The sequence below is a fragment of the Silene latifolia genome, chromosome Y, assembly GCF_048544455.1.
Source record: "Silene latifolia isolate original U9 population chromosome Y, ASM4854445v1, whole genome shotgun sequence".
Lineage (NCBI taxonomy): Eukaryota > Viridiplantae > Streptophyta > Magnoliopsida > Caryophyllales > Caryophyllaceae > Silene > Silene latifolia.
In genome coordinates, this window is record NC_133538.1 from 476710841 (window position 1) to 476723555 (window position 12715).

General features: G+C 35.7%; 1 protein-coding gene across 1 annotated transcript; it reads right to left on the reverse strand.

Moving 5' to 3' along the window:
* Nucleotides 1–2040: 2040 nt before the first annotated feature.
* LOC141632992 (uncharacterized) lies at nt 2041–4070 on the reverse strand. The gene is made up of 3 exons (XM_074445490.1): nt 3813–4070; nt 3354–3671; nt 2041–2169 (listed from the first exon to the last, which is right to left on the reverse strand). Exons 1-3 carry the CDS (start codon nt 4068–4070, stop codon nt 2041–2043), a joined length of 705 nt encoding a protein of 234 aa, XP_074301591.1.
* Between the last annotated feature and the right edge of the window lie 8645 nt (nt 4071–12715).

A 12715-nucleotide genomic window follows, 5' to 3' on the forward strand; every position in this document is an offset into this window, starting at 1 on the left:
CCAGGATCTGGGGATCATTTCTCCGTCCAAATTTTGCAGCCTGTAAGCTCCCTGTCCTACTATTGAATCAATCAGGTATGGCCCTTCCCATGTGGAAGCTAGTTTGCCTGCATTTTTGTCCCTGGTGTTAGGGTAGACTTTTCTTAGGACTAGGTCTCCTTCCCTGAGCACCCTGATGTTGACATTCTTGTTGTAACTTCTGGCTACTGTTTGTTAGTAGGAGGCTATTCTGACCTTGGCCGCATCTCTCAGTTCTTCAGTCAGGATCAGGCTATCTTGTAATAGTGGCATGTTTTCCTCTATGGTAATTAGGCTGCTTCTGGTGGTTGGTACATGTATTTCTGCTGGGATTACTTTTTCATAGCCATAGACCATGGAGTAGGGAGTTTGGTCTGTGGCTGTTTTAGCTGTGGTTCTGTCAGCCCAGAGGACCAAGGGAAGTTCTTCAGCCCATCTGCTATTTATTCTTTTTAACTTCTTCTTCAGGCAGTTAATTACTACTTTGTTACTGGATTCTGCCTGACCGTTGGCTTTTGGATAGCCTGGTGTGGATGTGACCAGGTTAATATTCCATTGTGCACAGAAATTTGTTGTCTTCTTTCCCACAAATTGTGTACCATTATCACAGACTATTTCTGAAGGTATCCCATATCTACATATGATGTTGTGTTTGATGAATGATATGACATCCTTCTCTTTGACTTGCCTGTATGAATCTGCCTCTATCCATTTGGAAATGTAATAAGTCATTTCTAGCATGAAAACTTTTCGTCCAGGTGCTTGGGGTAATTTGCCTACTATATCCATGCCTCATTTCATGAATGGCCAGGGAGCTGAGATGGAGTGTAGTAGCTCTGATGGTTGGTGGATATAAGAGGAGTGGATCTGACAGGCTTCACATTTAGAGTTTTAGGCTATGCAGTCAACTCTCAAGGTTGGCCAAAAGTAGCATGTTCTGAAAACTTTACTGGCCAGGCTTCTGCCGCCTTTATGATTTCCACAGTATCCATCGTGTATATCCTCTATGACCTGTTTAGCTTAATGAGGTTCCAGACAACAAAGGTAAGGTCCAGCTTGTGCCTTTTTGAACATGTTATTGATAATGGTATAGGTTGAGGCTTTGATTCTCAGGGCCCTTGCTTCGTTTTTATCACTGGGGAGTATCCCCTGTAAGAACCAATCATAGTATGGTTTGGTCCAAGAAGTTGTGTCCTCATGGATAGGACAAGTTTGATCAGGCTTTTCTATGGTTGGTTCCAACAGGTGGACAATGGGTATTTTATCAAACACGTCAGGGTTGAAGTTTGATCCCAGGCTAGCTAGGGCATTAGCCTAAGTGTTTAGGTCCCTTGGTATTTGGTCAATGTCAAAGAAATTAAGTTTTTTGCAAAGGTTTTTGACATATTCTAAATACAGTACCATTTTTGAATCTTTTGTTGCATATATTCCTTTGACTTGATTGGAAATTAAGAGAGAGTCAGTCTTTACTTTGAGGTTTGTCACACCAAGTTCTATACATACCTTAAGTCCAGCTATCAGGGCTTCGTATTCAGCTTCATTGTTTGTAAATTTGAATTCGCAACTAATAGCCTGTGCAATTAGGTCTCCCTGTGGGGATTTCAATACTAGTCCTAGGCCAGTCCCTCTAATATTTGTTGCTCCATCTACGTGTAAGGTCCATTTTTGGTCTGATTTATCGGGGTCTAGGTGGTTGACGTCTTTTATGAGGTCTGGTTCTAGGTTAGGACTGAATTCAGCAACGAAGTCTACTAATGCCTGAGACTTAATTGTTGTCCTGGGTTCAAAGGTTATGTCATAGGTGCTAATTTGTACTGACCATTTTGCCATTCTGCCTTATAGCTCAGGCTTTCTTAGGACAGATTTGATAGGCAGGTTGGTTCTGACAATGATTGGGTGACTTTCGAAGTAAGGTCTAAGTTTGGTGCAAGACATGACTAAAGCAAGTACGTACTTTTCAAGTAGACTATACCTTGTTTCTGCATCTAGGAGACTCTTACTTACATAATAGACTGGATGTTGTTAGCCGTCAATCTCCTTGGTCAGGACTCCACTTACTGCTGTTTCCGTGACAGATAGGTAGACAGTCAGGGGTTCTCCGTTGTTTGGTTTAGCGAGCAGTGGAGGCGTAGTCAGGTATGCTTTGAGATCCTGGAAGGCAGTTCGTGTTCAGGAAACCATATGAATGATTCGTTCTTCCTGAGGAGGTCATAGAAAGATCTGCATCTTTCTGATGATCTGGATATAAATCTGTTCAGGGCTGCAACTCTTCCTGTTAACTTTTGGATGTCTTTGACTGACTTGGGAGATTCTAGTTCCAGGATAGCTTTTATTTGTTCTGGGCTGGCTTCTATTCCTCTTTTGGTTACCATGTATCCCAGAACTTTCCCTGAAGAAACTCCAAAATGGCACTTGGAAGTATTGAGCTTCATGTTGAATTTTTCCAGGATTTTTAAAGCTGTTTATAGGTCCCTGACATGATTTTCAGCCTTTTTTACTTGACCACCATGTCATCAATATAGACTTCCAGTGTATCCCCTATTTGATCTTTGAACATCATATTGACCAGGCATTGCTGTGTAACAGTATATGTCTCTTTTCGTGACGAATGCAGTGTGTTCTTGGTCAGATGGGTGCATCTTCATTTGGTTGAATCCACTTGAGGTATCCAAAAAAGATAGGGGTTCACGTCCTACTGTGGTGTCTACCATTGAATTTATGTGAGGGAATGGGAACGGGTCTTTTGGGCGGGCTTTGTTGTGGTCTGTGTAGTCCACAAACTCTCCACTTACCATTCTTTTTCTGTACTACTACCACATTGGCTAGCCAGTCAGGGTACATGACTTCTTTTATCATTCCCATGTCTAGTAGTTTGTTCACTTCTTCATTAATAATGGCATTGCGTTCAGAGGTAAACTTTCTTCTTTTCTGTTGCACAGGCTTATAAGATTTGTCAATATTTAGTTTATGTGTAATGATATTAGCATCTATACCAGTCATATTAAAATGAGACCAGGCAAAACATGAAGATTTATTCTTAAGAAAGCTTACTAATTCTGATCTTATATTGTCAGGAACATCAGATCCTACCAGTACATGCCTGTCAGGATACTCAGGGTCTAAAATTACTTGACCCGTCTCCATTTTGGTTTCTGCCACATAAGTTGTCCTGACAGGGTAATGTAATTGCTAAGCGAGAAACTACCTGCTTTGGAAGGTTTCAATGATTCAGTATAACATTGTTGGGCTGACTTTTGTTCACCTTTTATGGTTGCTACACCCCATTCTGTTGGTATCTTGATACATTGATGGTATGTGGACGGTATGGCCCTCACATTGTGGATCCATGGTCTTCCTAGGATAGCATTATAGGAAGACAAGCAGTCCAGGACTCCAAATCTCTTATATGAGGAAACTCCTTCCACATATGTTGGCAGGTGTATCTCTCCCATTATGTTCTTCGTTTCTCCACTGAATCCCACTAGAACATTATATTTCTTTATGATTTGACTTTCATCAATCTTCATTACTTTATGGACATCAAGCATTATCAGGTTTACTGGGCTGCATCCATCTACAAGAATTCTGAGGACACGAGCAGTTCCTATTTGCATGGTGATAACCAGGCTATCATGGTGTAGATCAGGAATTCCCTGCATATCAGTGTCGTCAAAAGTAATTTGAGGTAAATTTCTAGGTTTAAAAGAAGATTTCATTTGTAAATCCTTGGCAATTTTCTTTGCAGCTGAACTGGTCAGGCCACAAATTTCAGATCCTCCATTGATGAATTTGACCTCATAGATGGGTGGTGCAGGGGGCAGGCCACGTTGTTGTCTTTCTGGATTCTTTCTTGCTCCATCATCTTCCCTGTTCTTTGATGGCATCAGGTCTTTCAGATATTCCTTCTTTAGTAGGTAGGCTACTTCCCTGCGCAACCCCATGCATTCTTCCGTTGTGTGCCCTATGTCCATATGGAATTCGCACCATCTTGTAGTGTCTTTCCTTGAGTTGGGGTTGTCTGGCTTCTTTGTCCATTTGACAATGTCTCCCATATTGTCAAGTCTCTTGATCAATCCTGCAATATCAATAGAGAAGTTATACTCTTGGATAGGGGGATAAGTATAGGAGTTACCTCGTTGTTCATGTATATAGTTGACTTCTGATCTGTCAGGTCTTGTGTAAGAAGACAGCCTGGAACTGCTCCCTCTGTGGTTGAAACTTTTTCTGTTGACTTTGTCATGTCCTGAGTTATTGTCAGTGTTGTCTGCCTTGTAGCCCTTATCTTCTTCCAGCCAAATATAGCCTATGGCTAATGCCTGGACGTCTTCAAAGGTATGACAGGGCTTCATGGTCATTGCATCATAGAAGTCACTGTGTAGAGGTAGCCCTTGCCTGAAAGCTTCCACAGTTGTTCCAATATCACATCTGGGAATAGATGCAGACTTGTCGTAGTTCACTGGGAATAGATGCTGCCAACATCCTTTGCTTTTAATAGGCTACATGATTTTGTGGATCTATAGTCCCATCATAGATTCTCATTGAAGGAACCACAAATTTCTTTGGTAAGTCTATCCTTGCTATTTCATCCACAAAGGGTGAATCAGCATAGCTTTCTGGATTTGCTTCCTCAATTGGAGTAGGCACTCCAGGAATCTTTTCAAATCTTGCATGGAGTTTTTGAATTTCCTGGAGCATGGTCATCATGATTGCTATATTGGTTTGAACTGGTGGAGCTTCTTCATTTTGGATTTCTTCTGAGTATGTTTGTTTTCCTGCTTTGGACTTTGGTGGAGTAGAAGTAGCAAAGTTGGAGAAATCAATGTTCCTGATGATTGAGGAGAATGGTGTGCAAGATTGAACTTTCAGTTTTGATCCTGAAGTTTTCTCTCCTAGCCTTAGTTTCAGGCTGGACTCTGATTCCTTTAATTTTGCAACTTCAGCTTCAGCCTGGGCCATTTTCTGTTTCAGCTGTTCCATTTCAAACAATTGTTGTTGGGCGGCAGCCAGTTGTTGTTCAATGCTATCTGCTTTCATTATGCAAGTTTTGTGCTATTTGGTTTTGGGTTTTGATTATTTTTGAGCTAGATGCCCCACGATGGACGCCTATTGTTTTGGCAGGGATTTTATTGAACATAAACGTCCTGCCAAAAAAGTTTAGAAGGGGTGATCTAACTAAATTGATTTGCCTGACTAATATGGCTAAGTAAATAAATAAATAAAAAGTATAGACACAAAGATTTTATACATGGAAAAACCCTGGGAATAAGGGAAAAAACTACGGGCACCAAGCCAGGAGAGATTGTTACTATGATTTTAGGTAACCTGACAAGGAATTTGTATGTCGGGCGTGACAGGCTTGTTGGAGTGTCCCCGATAATAATGAGATCACATTGTTGATCATGTTGAGATCACATGTTTAAATCTCATATTAAGAATACATGAGGGAAAGTAATACTTCTTAGTTAACTGGTCCACACATATCGGTAATGATTGGCTGACTAGAGTTTTGCAATACTGTCGTACGATGGTGGTGATAAGTTTATCCCCTAAGTCATACCTATAGGGTAATGCTCTTAATTGATTATTTAATTAATCGTATGCCGATACGAGTTAATAAAATTGCTTAAAATTGACGGATGATTTTGTGAGTAAAATTACGTATCTTATTGTAATTTGATTAAATAAGATACGGTCTAAGTAATCGAATCGTTTTATTACTTAGATTAAATTATTGTTTACGAAACAATTGAAACAGATTGAATAATTTATTATAAAAACAAGTTGTTGTAATTTATAATTCTTTGAACCATTTTTGTACAAGTAATTATGAATTACTAGTTAATTTTGTATATGACATATTTTATTAATATATTGATTTTTAATATGTTAAAAATACATTATATTGTGACACGTCATGTAACATGTGACATATGACATACTTGACAAATGACAAAATAAAATGGACTTTCCATTTTATGTATGTACCGGAAAAAGGAGGGAGGAATAGAGTTTATATTGTGTTGTTTATTTTAAATGGAAACACAATGATTAAACTCTACACATAGCCATGCACACCTAGTTTGTCTTGGGTAGAATGTGAAGCTCATGCATTGGCCATCTACCCCTCCCTCCACCCGGTTTTTCTCTAATTATTCACCCATTCACTACATAGTTTTCTAGTGTTAGAAAATATAAACCTCTCTATACATTTTGTGAAATATTTTAGAGAAAGAAAACTCACTAATTATCCCCTCTCTTGACCGAAATACAAGAGAACAAAAACACCATTTTTGTGTCAAATTTTAAGCTTGTTTTAATTAATACTAGTCTCGTATTAATTAAAGTAATTAAGGGGTTATCTTGGTACATCTCTTAGGGAGAGATTCTACACTTGAATCTTGTTCTTCCACCTTTGAAAAGATCAAGAACTAGTAAGAAGGTGAACTTACTAGTGCCCATATACCGAAATCATCAATGTAAGAGTTGATTTTCTCCTTATACTTGTAATTGTTTTGCATGCATAAGATCCGGTTTAATTTTATGACTAAATTAAACTTTCATATATTGGATATGTAAACAAATGAGAATTATGAATTCCAACAATTGGTATCAGAGCACAAGGTTGTTGCATGCAAAATCGGGTTTGTTTTTCCGAGTTAATAGTTAACATATAAAAATTGTTATTTAGGATTTATGAAGATAAATCACAAAATAATTTTGAATGTTATAAGTTTCTGGTCCTAAATGGATTTTAGGTCATATGTGATGATTTATGGAATTTATTGTTCATTATATATATTATTGGCATTAAAATGTGATTTTTATGAGAAAAATGTCATTTTTGGACGAAAAATAGCTAAACTTCGAATTTTTCTGTGATTTTTGGATATGATTTCAGAAATATAATCTACTGGTTGCATGTTAGATTTCGTGAAAAACTAAGTTATTTTGCTTAAAATATGATTTTTATAAGTCAAAATCGAATTTAAAAGGATTATTAGGTTTATATGATTTAAATTTCGAATCTGGTCATGAAAATTTTATATGTTGTCACATGCATTTTTACTCAGTGTGTGTAAAAATTTTAGATGGATTGAACTTCATTTGCATGATTTATGAATTTTTGAGTAAACATTCAATAAATAGTGGCTTTAATTTAGTATATAATGTTAAAACATATTTCATGACTAAAGAAAAACATCATATGTTGCATTTTATCCCATATTTCATATCTAAAAGTGAATAGTTGTTTAAAATTAATTTTCTCATATTTTAATGATTTTATTTCTCAAATTCGATAAACCGCAACGATGTTTTTCTCGAAAGATTTTCGAAATTTTTAACCTAAGTTTTTGAACATTATGAATGTCATGGAAATATTCCAGAATGTTCAAGGGTTTCAATTTCAAATTTTGAAATTATTTGAAATTCTTTTAATTTAATTTTGAGTTTTTATATATATTTTGAGTCCAAATGAACAATATTAGAAATTCAAGTTGAATTATTGTCGAAATTATGGTGAAGACTAAATTTTGAATCATAAAAGGTTAGGGTAATTAACTTGAACTAAATGAGATTTATGAAATATTTCATGACTTTAATAGTTAATAATCATACAAATCCATAAAACCGAGAAAAATATACGATATTAGCCCTTTGAAGACGATTTGGCATAAAATTAAGCATGTTCATACATACTGCATTTTATTTATGATTGTCATAATTTTGATTTATATAACTTTGAATTATGTAATTTTACTTAGTATGGCCTTAGTTTTTAATATGTATTACCCGGAATGTAAGGGAATATCGATTCAGTTGTAATTTTTGTGATCTCGTATCACCGTTTTGTAATTTAATAGATTTAATTTTTATTACAAATGTATAATAGGAAATTATGTAATTTTTAATTATTACTTGTAATTCCGGAGATCCTTGAAGACGGTGCCATTTGGAAAGGCGTTCCGACAAGACGGTGTTGCCTTGGAATCCGTGCCAAGTGAAGTTCAAGGGACCAATGGAGTTGGTTTCCGAATTTGTAATAGTTAATTAATTTTTCTTTTTAGGAAGGCCATACTAGGATTCTATATTTATGCTTTGCATTTTATTTATATGTTTGCATGCATCGCTAAATCGCCAAAACTAAACATGCATTTTATTTTATCGAGTCATCGACCGTGTCAATTATAATTATCGTAGTTCACCGCTTTAGTTCACTTAAAACGTGATAGATAATAAATTGACATGATCTCTCGCTAAATTAATAATTGAGATTTAGCCTTACCAAATAGTAGAACCCACAAAACCCAATTTCATAAGGGAGTTAATCCGGCTTCACCGTAATACAAACCTTGTTACGTTGGGTACGTGGGTAGTAAAATGTTATTACATCGAAAGTTGGATTGAGCTCAACGGAAGTATTCGTGACCGTAGTCGCATGTGTTCCGGGCTAAAGATAAATATTAGAGTAATTTTATCGACCGAGAGTTCTGGAAGTAGAATCGATTAAAGAGTTAATCCACGAGTTATATTGACAAGGGATGAATCGGCTCACCGTGCCCGAGTTGATATGAATTTGGATCTCAGGATCATTTATAATAGTTGGGTGGAGGTCACTATATAAATGCTTAAAACAAGTTTAAAATGTTTACAAGTATTATTTTAACGATAAATGTTTAATTTTTCCATTATTCCGTTATCATATTGTTCTAATTCTTTACCTCAAATTATATACGATATCATTTCGATTTTAGTTCAAATCTCCATTTAAACATCGTAACTAAAGACAAAAATTGAATTTTCTTCTAAAAACTAATATTAACCATTGCAAGGATCTCTTGTGAAGAGTATAGATAAAAGTTATTCGTGATCAAAAGGGTTTTTGATTCTTGACTAACATATGTACATACAATGGATTGTTTCTCATGTGCTTAATTGAGTTAAGTACTTTGAAACGTTAAATAATTTTGGTGACTAGATTTGTTAGAAATCGAAATTGACCAAAATACCGCAACCACTTCAATAGAAGTTTTAAGACTAAACGAATGAATTGAAGAGTAGTCTTCGTGAAATTAAATTTTGCTTCTCCAAGCAAAGACACATTGATATGAGTGGGAGCATTCTCTTAACCGTTAAGAAAAGGACGAGGTTCAAAGAAGTAAAATTAGAATGGAATTGATACAAGGTAATGATAAAAGTAAAGTTATTGATAATAACGATACTAAACCTATCAATCCCAACCGATAAAGTTTCCATTTTGGAAGTGTTGGACACTGAAAGGAAACTACCCCAAATTATTGAAGAATCAACAAGTTAGTTGTGGGACATCTAATGGGACTTTCTTCTTTAAATGTTTATTTGATTGACATAAATTCTGCTAGTACTACTTTGTCAATATTAGAAACCGGTGGTGGTTTTCATCATTGTATTCGATACATAAGATGATTATAATATGACGACTAGCATCAAATAATGTCGAGAGATAGAGTCATTATGTACTCAATCTAGTTTTTTGGTTTAAAGTTGTACTTAATTATGGCTATTAAGTGAATAAACTCTGAATAAGAATATAATCTCATTAAGATAAAAAAGAGGTTTCACTTTTGTGACCCTATACACCACGATTTGATGTATGGCTAGCCCATTATCAAGGTGATTATATTGTAAACCAAACTAGAATGATATATCATGTAGATGATGCAAGACTCAAATTGCTAACCCAAGATTAAACTTTCAATTCTGGAATGATGAATGCAAAGAGTTAGCGAGTACTCTTGGAACCATTAGATTGTTAATCTTATGGTATATGCGTATCTTGTATTCAAAGAAAGATGTCTCGTGCCTTTTGGTTGAAAAGGAGATCAAGGATGTAAATCATTGATCCAGAATAGGTTGATCATTTTCTTTTACCAACGATTTAAGTAGACATGTTATCTTTGAAGAAGTTCACTTAATAAGGTAAAAAGAGAAATCTTTGAAGAAGTTCAAAGAGTTCCAGGAATCACGATTTAGTCGTGATGGGATTATCTAAGTGAAGACTTTGATATAAGCAAAAGAAAATGTGATATAGTATCACAAGTTAATCTCTCTTAGCACGCAATATGGGATAAGGTGTGGTTAAATGAAGATATCAAACCTTATTCGATATGGTTTGGACTTTAATCAAGTTACTTTGAGTTACTTGATCCTTTTGGGGATTTTATAATTTTGTCTAAATTATTTTTCCACTAAATCTAAAACGATTCATATGAGATATGAAAAAGTAGGGTACCATGCTTGTAAGTTTTCACAAGAAACAAATGCTCATTTTTCCTTACAATAATTACGAGTACAACGGGTTTGTGGCTCGTGAAGCTGTCTTTCTAGAATACAAGTTTATTTCTAGAAGACAGAGTGGGAGAAAATATTCAAGAGCCACAAAAGAATTGTGTTAAAAAAATTGTATGTCGTAAGAGACTGGTCTTTCTTGGCTACATGACGTTGTTTCTTTGAAACCTAGGAGGTTGAACTCATTACTTGTTGAAGATGATGAATTCGTGTTACTTTTAGAAAGTAAAGAGCTTGCAACTTACAAAGAAATTATTTGATTCAAGTTACTTCTGGAAAGTAATGAACATGTGACTTACATGAGAGTGTTTAAGTCACAACTCAATACAAGGCTTAAAGTCATGAAAATCCGAAATAAATTCCAAGTGGAATCGTTGGATATCAAAGAGAGATATCAAAGCTTGATTAGTTTCAAAGTGTTTTTCACTATTCGGATCTTCTTAGGGATTGTGTTTCATTATGATGATATATATATAGCGAGTGAATCTAAAACTCATTTCATCTTTAAAGAAGGAATGTATTCAATACATGTCATGTGTTTTGTAGATTCTTACAATCCTAAGACAATGTGCAACTTAAGAGATAGTCTTAAGTAGGACAGCAATGAGTTGGAGTCAATGTTTTGATCATGTTATAAAACTTTTCTCGATGGGTCGAAAAGTTGTGTTTATACATGAAGTTTAGTGGAAGTTACGGAAATTTTGATTAATCTTATACGTGGATGACATATTGATCATTGGGAATGATTTAAGACTTATGGAGTAATATAATACATCTTTATCATCCGGATTTATGGAGATAAATCTACATGATATTAGCGCCAAATAAGAAGTCTTATGTTGATAAGATTCATGATTAGTTCAATCGAGTTGAACATATTTGATTGATTCCATTTCCATCCGCAGCCGGATCAATTAAATGAGTAATGATGTATAACACTTCATATACTTTAAGTATGATGAATTTTTTCAAATCGAATTTAAGTAATAGTTACCTAGTAGCCATATAGATTATCCTTAAGTGCTTGAGGAAGCATTAAGGATGTAAAGTTAAGTATTTTTTTGATGCAATTCACTAATTTTTGTAAGGGCTTACACTAATGACTGTTGAGATTGTATAAGGTTTCGGACAAAAAACCGTATTCAAAACACCTAAAGATGGTTAAGGAACCATTGTGGCTATGCTATTTAAGAAATGGATTTGTTAGAATCGTTCTAGGCAATAAAGAACAATGAGAGATGCTTACAAATTACAACAAAATTTGAGTACACTTGCAATCATGAGATGTGCGAGAGGGATGGGTCCCGCACACTATGAAAACGGTGGGAGCTATTCTAAGACTAGAGAGTTTTGTTATGCTTATGTCTAGATTGGATCTAGACACGTACTCAGAAAGTTTTGTTATGCAAATGTATACATTACAAAGGAAAACGAGTATGTAGTAAGGTACAAGAAGTTGATAAAACCTACTAACCAAAGCCTTCTCATAGGCTTAACATGATGAGTCATGTCATTTCAATTGGATTGAGATGAACAACTACATACATGATCAAATTGGATTATAAGAATATGAAGTACTAATCAGGTATTGACTATTCATATGTGATAATGACATTTGTCGTTCGAGTTTTTACTTTAAAAACTCTTTTATTACTTTGTTACATCCAAATGGGTTTTAGAGATAATTATTGAACCCCATTAAAGTGAACGAGGATTAACATAGTATTCGCCCATAGTCACTTATATGAGGTGACGTCTCGAAGTGACGAGTGTGATGCGATTGATGGCAGGTTCAAGTGTCATAGAGTCATAAGAGATGACTAGTCGATCACATAGGCAGACCGTTTGGAACACTCTGTCGGGCTAATGACCGCTTATGGAGTTCTGAAAAATTTATATAGCCTGGTCGTGGCGAGAGCTACTATAGTATTCCAATGAGTCGATTCTTTTGACTAAAGACTGTTCGCTCAAGGTGGCACAGTTTCAGAGTAACTGTGATTTATGTTCCTACGACCTTCGTAAATGGGGTTAAAAGGTCTTATTTTGGGTTATGATGAGTTGTGTCTAGTCGAAGGGAATAGTGCGATAGGAATTGTCCACCCCCTTGTCAGGGTTAAAACAATATCTCAGGGCCACTCGAGGAGTAATGAACTAGAAACGCGTGGCCACGCTCGGAAGGTATCTATGGTAGTTAATTTTGGTCAATCAGTTATTCTCCAGATCGAGGAAACCACTCTCGATATGATCATTTGCAAGTACGGCCTAAAAGACACCTTGCATTGAGTGGGAGATAGAATTAGGACAAGAGAATTGGTGACGCACACTTGTCGAGGACAAGTGGGTGATTGTTGGAGTGTCCCCGACAATAATG

Bases quoted from the DNA above. Each gene is read 5' to 3' on its own strand.
- LOC141632992 (XM_074445490.1), bottom strand. From the start codon at position 4,070: ATGGGAGACATTGTCAAATGGACAAAGAAGCCAGACAACCCCAACTCA. The intron at 3,672-3,812 runs GTCAAATTCATC...ACTGATATGCAG, and splicing joins CTGCACCACCCATCTATGAG to GGAATTCCTGATCTACACCA. The intron at 2,170-3,353 runs GTGAGGGCCATA...ACTGCCTTCCAG, and splicing joins GAAGACCATGGATCCACAAT to GATCTCAAAGCATACCTGAC.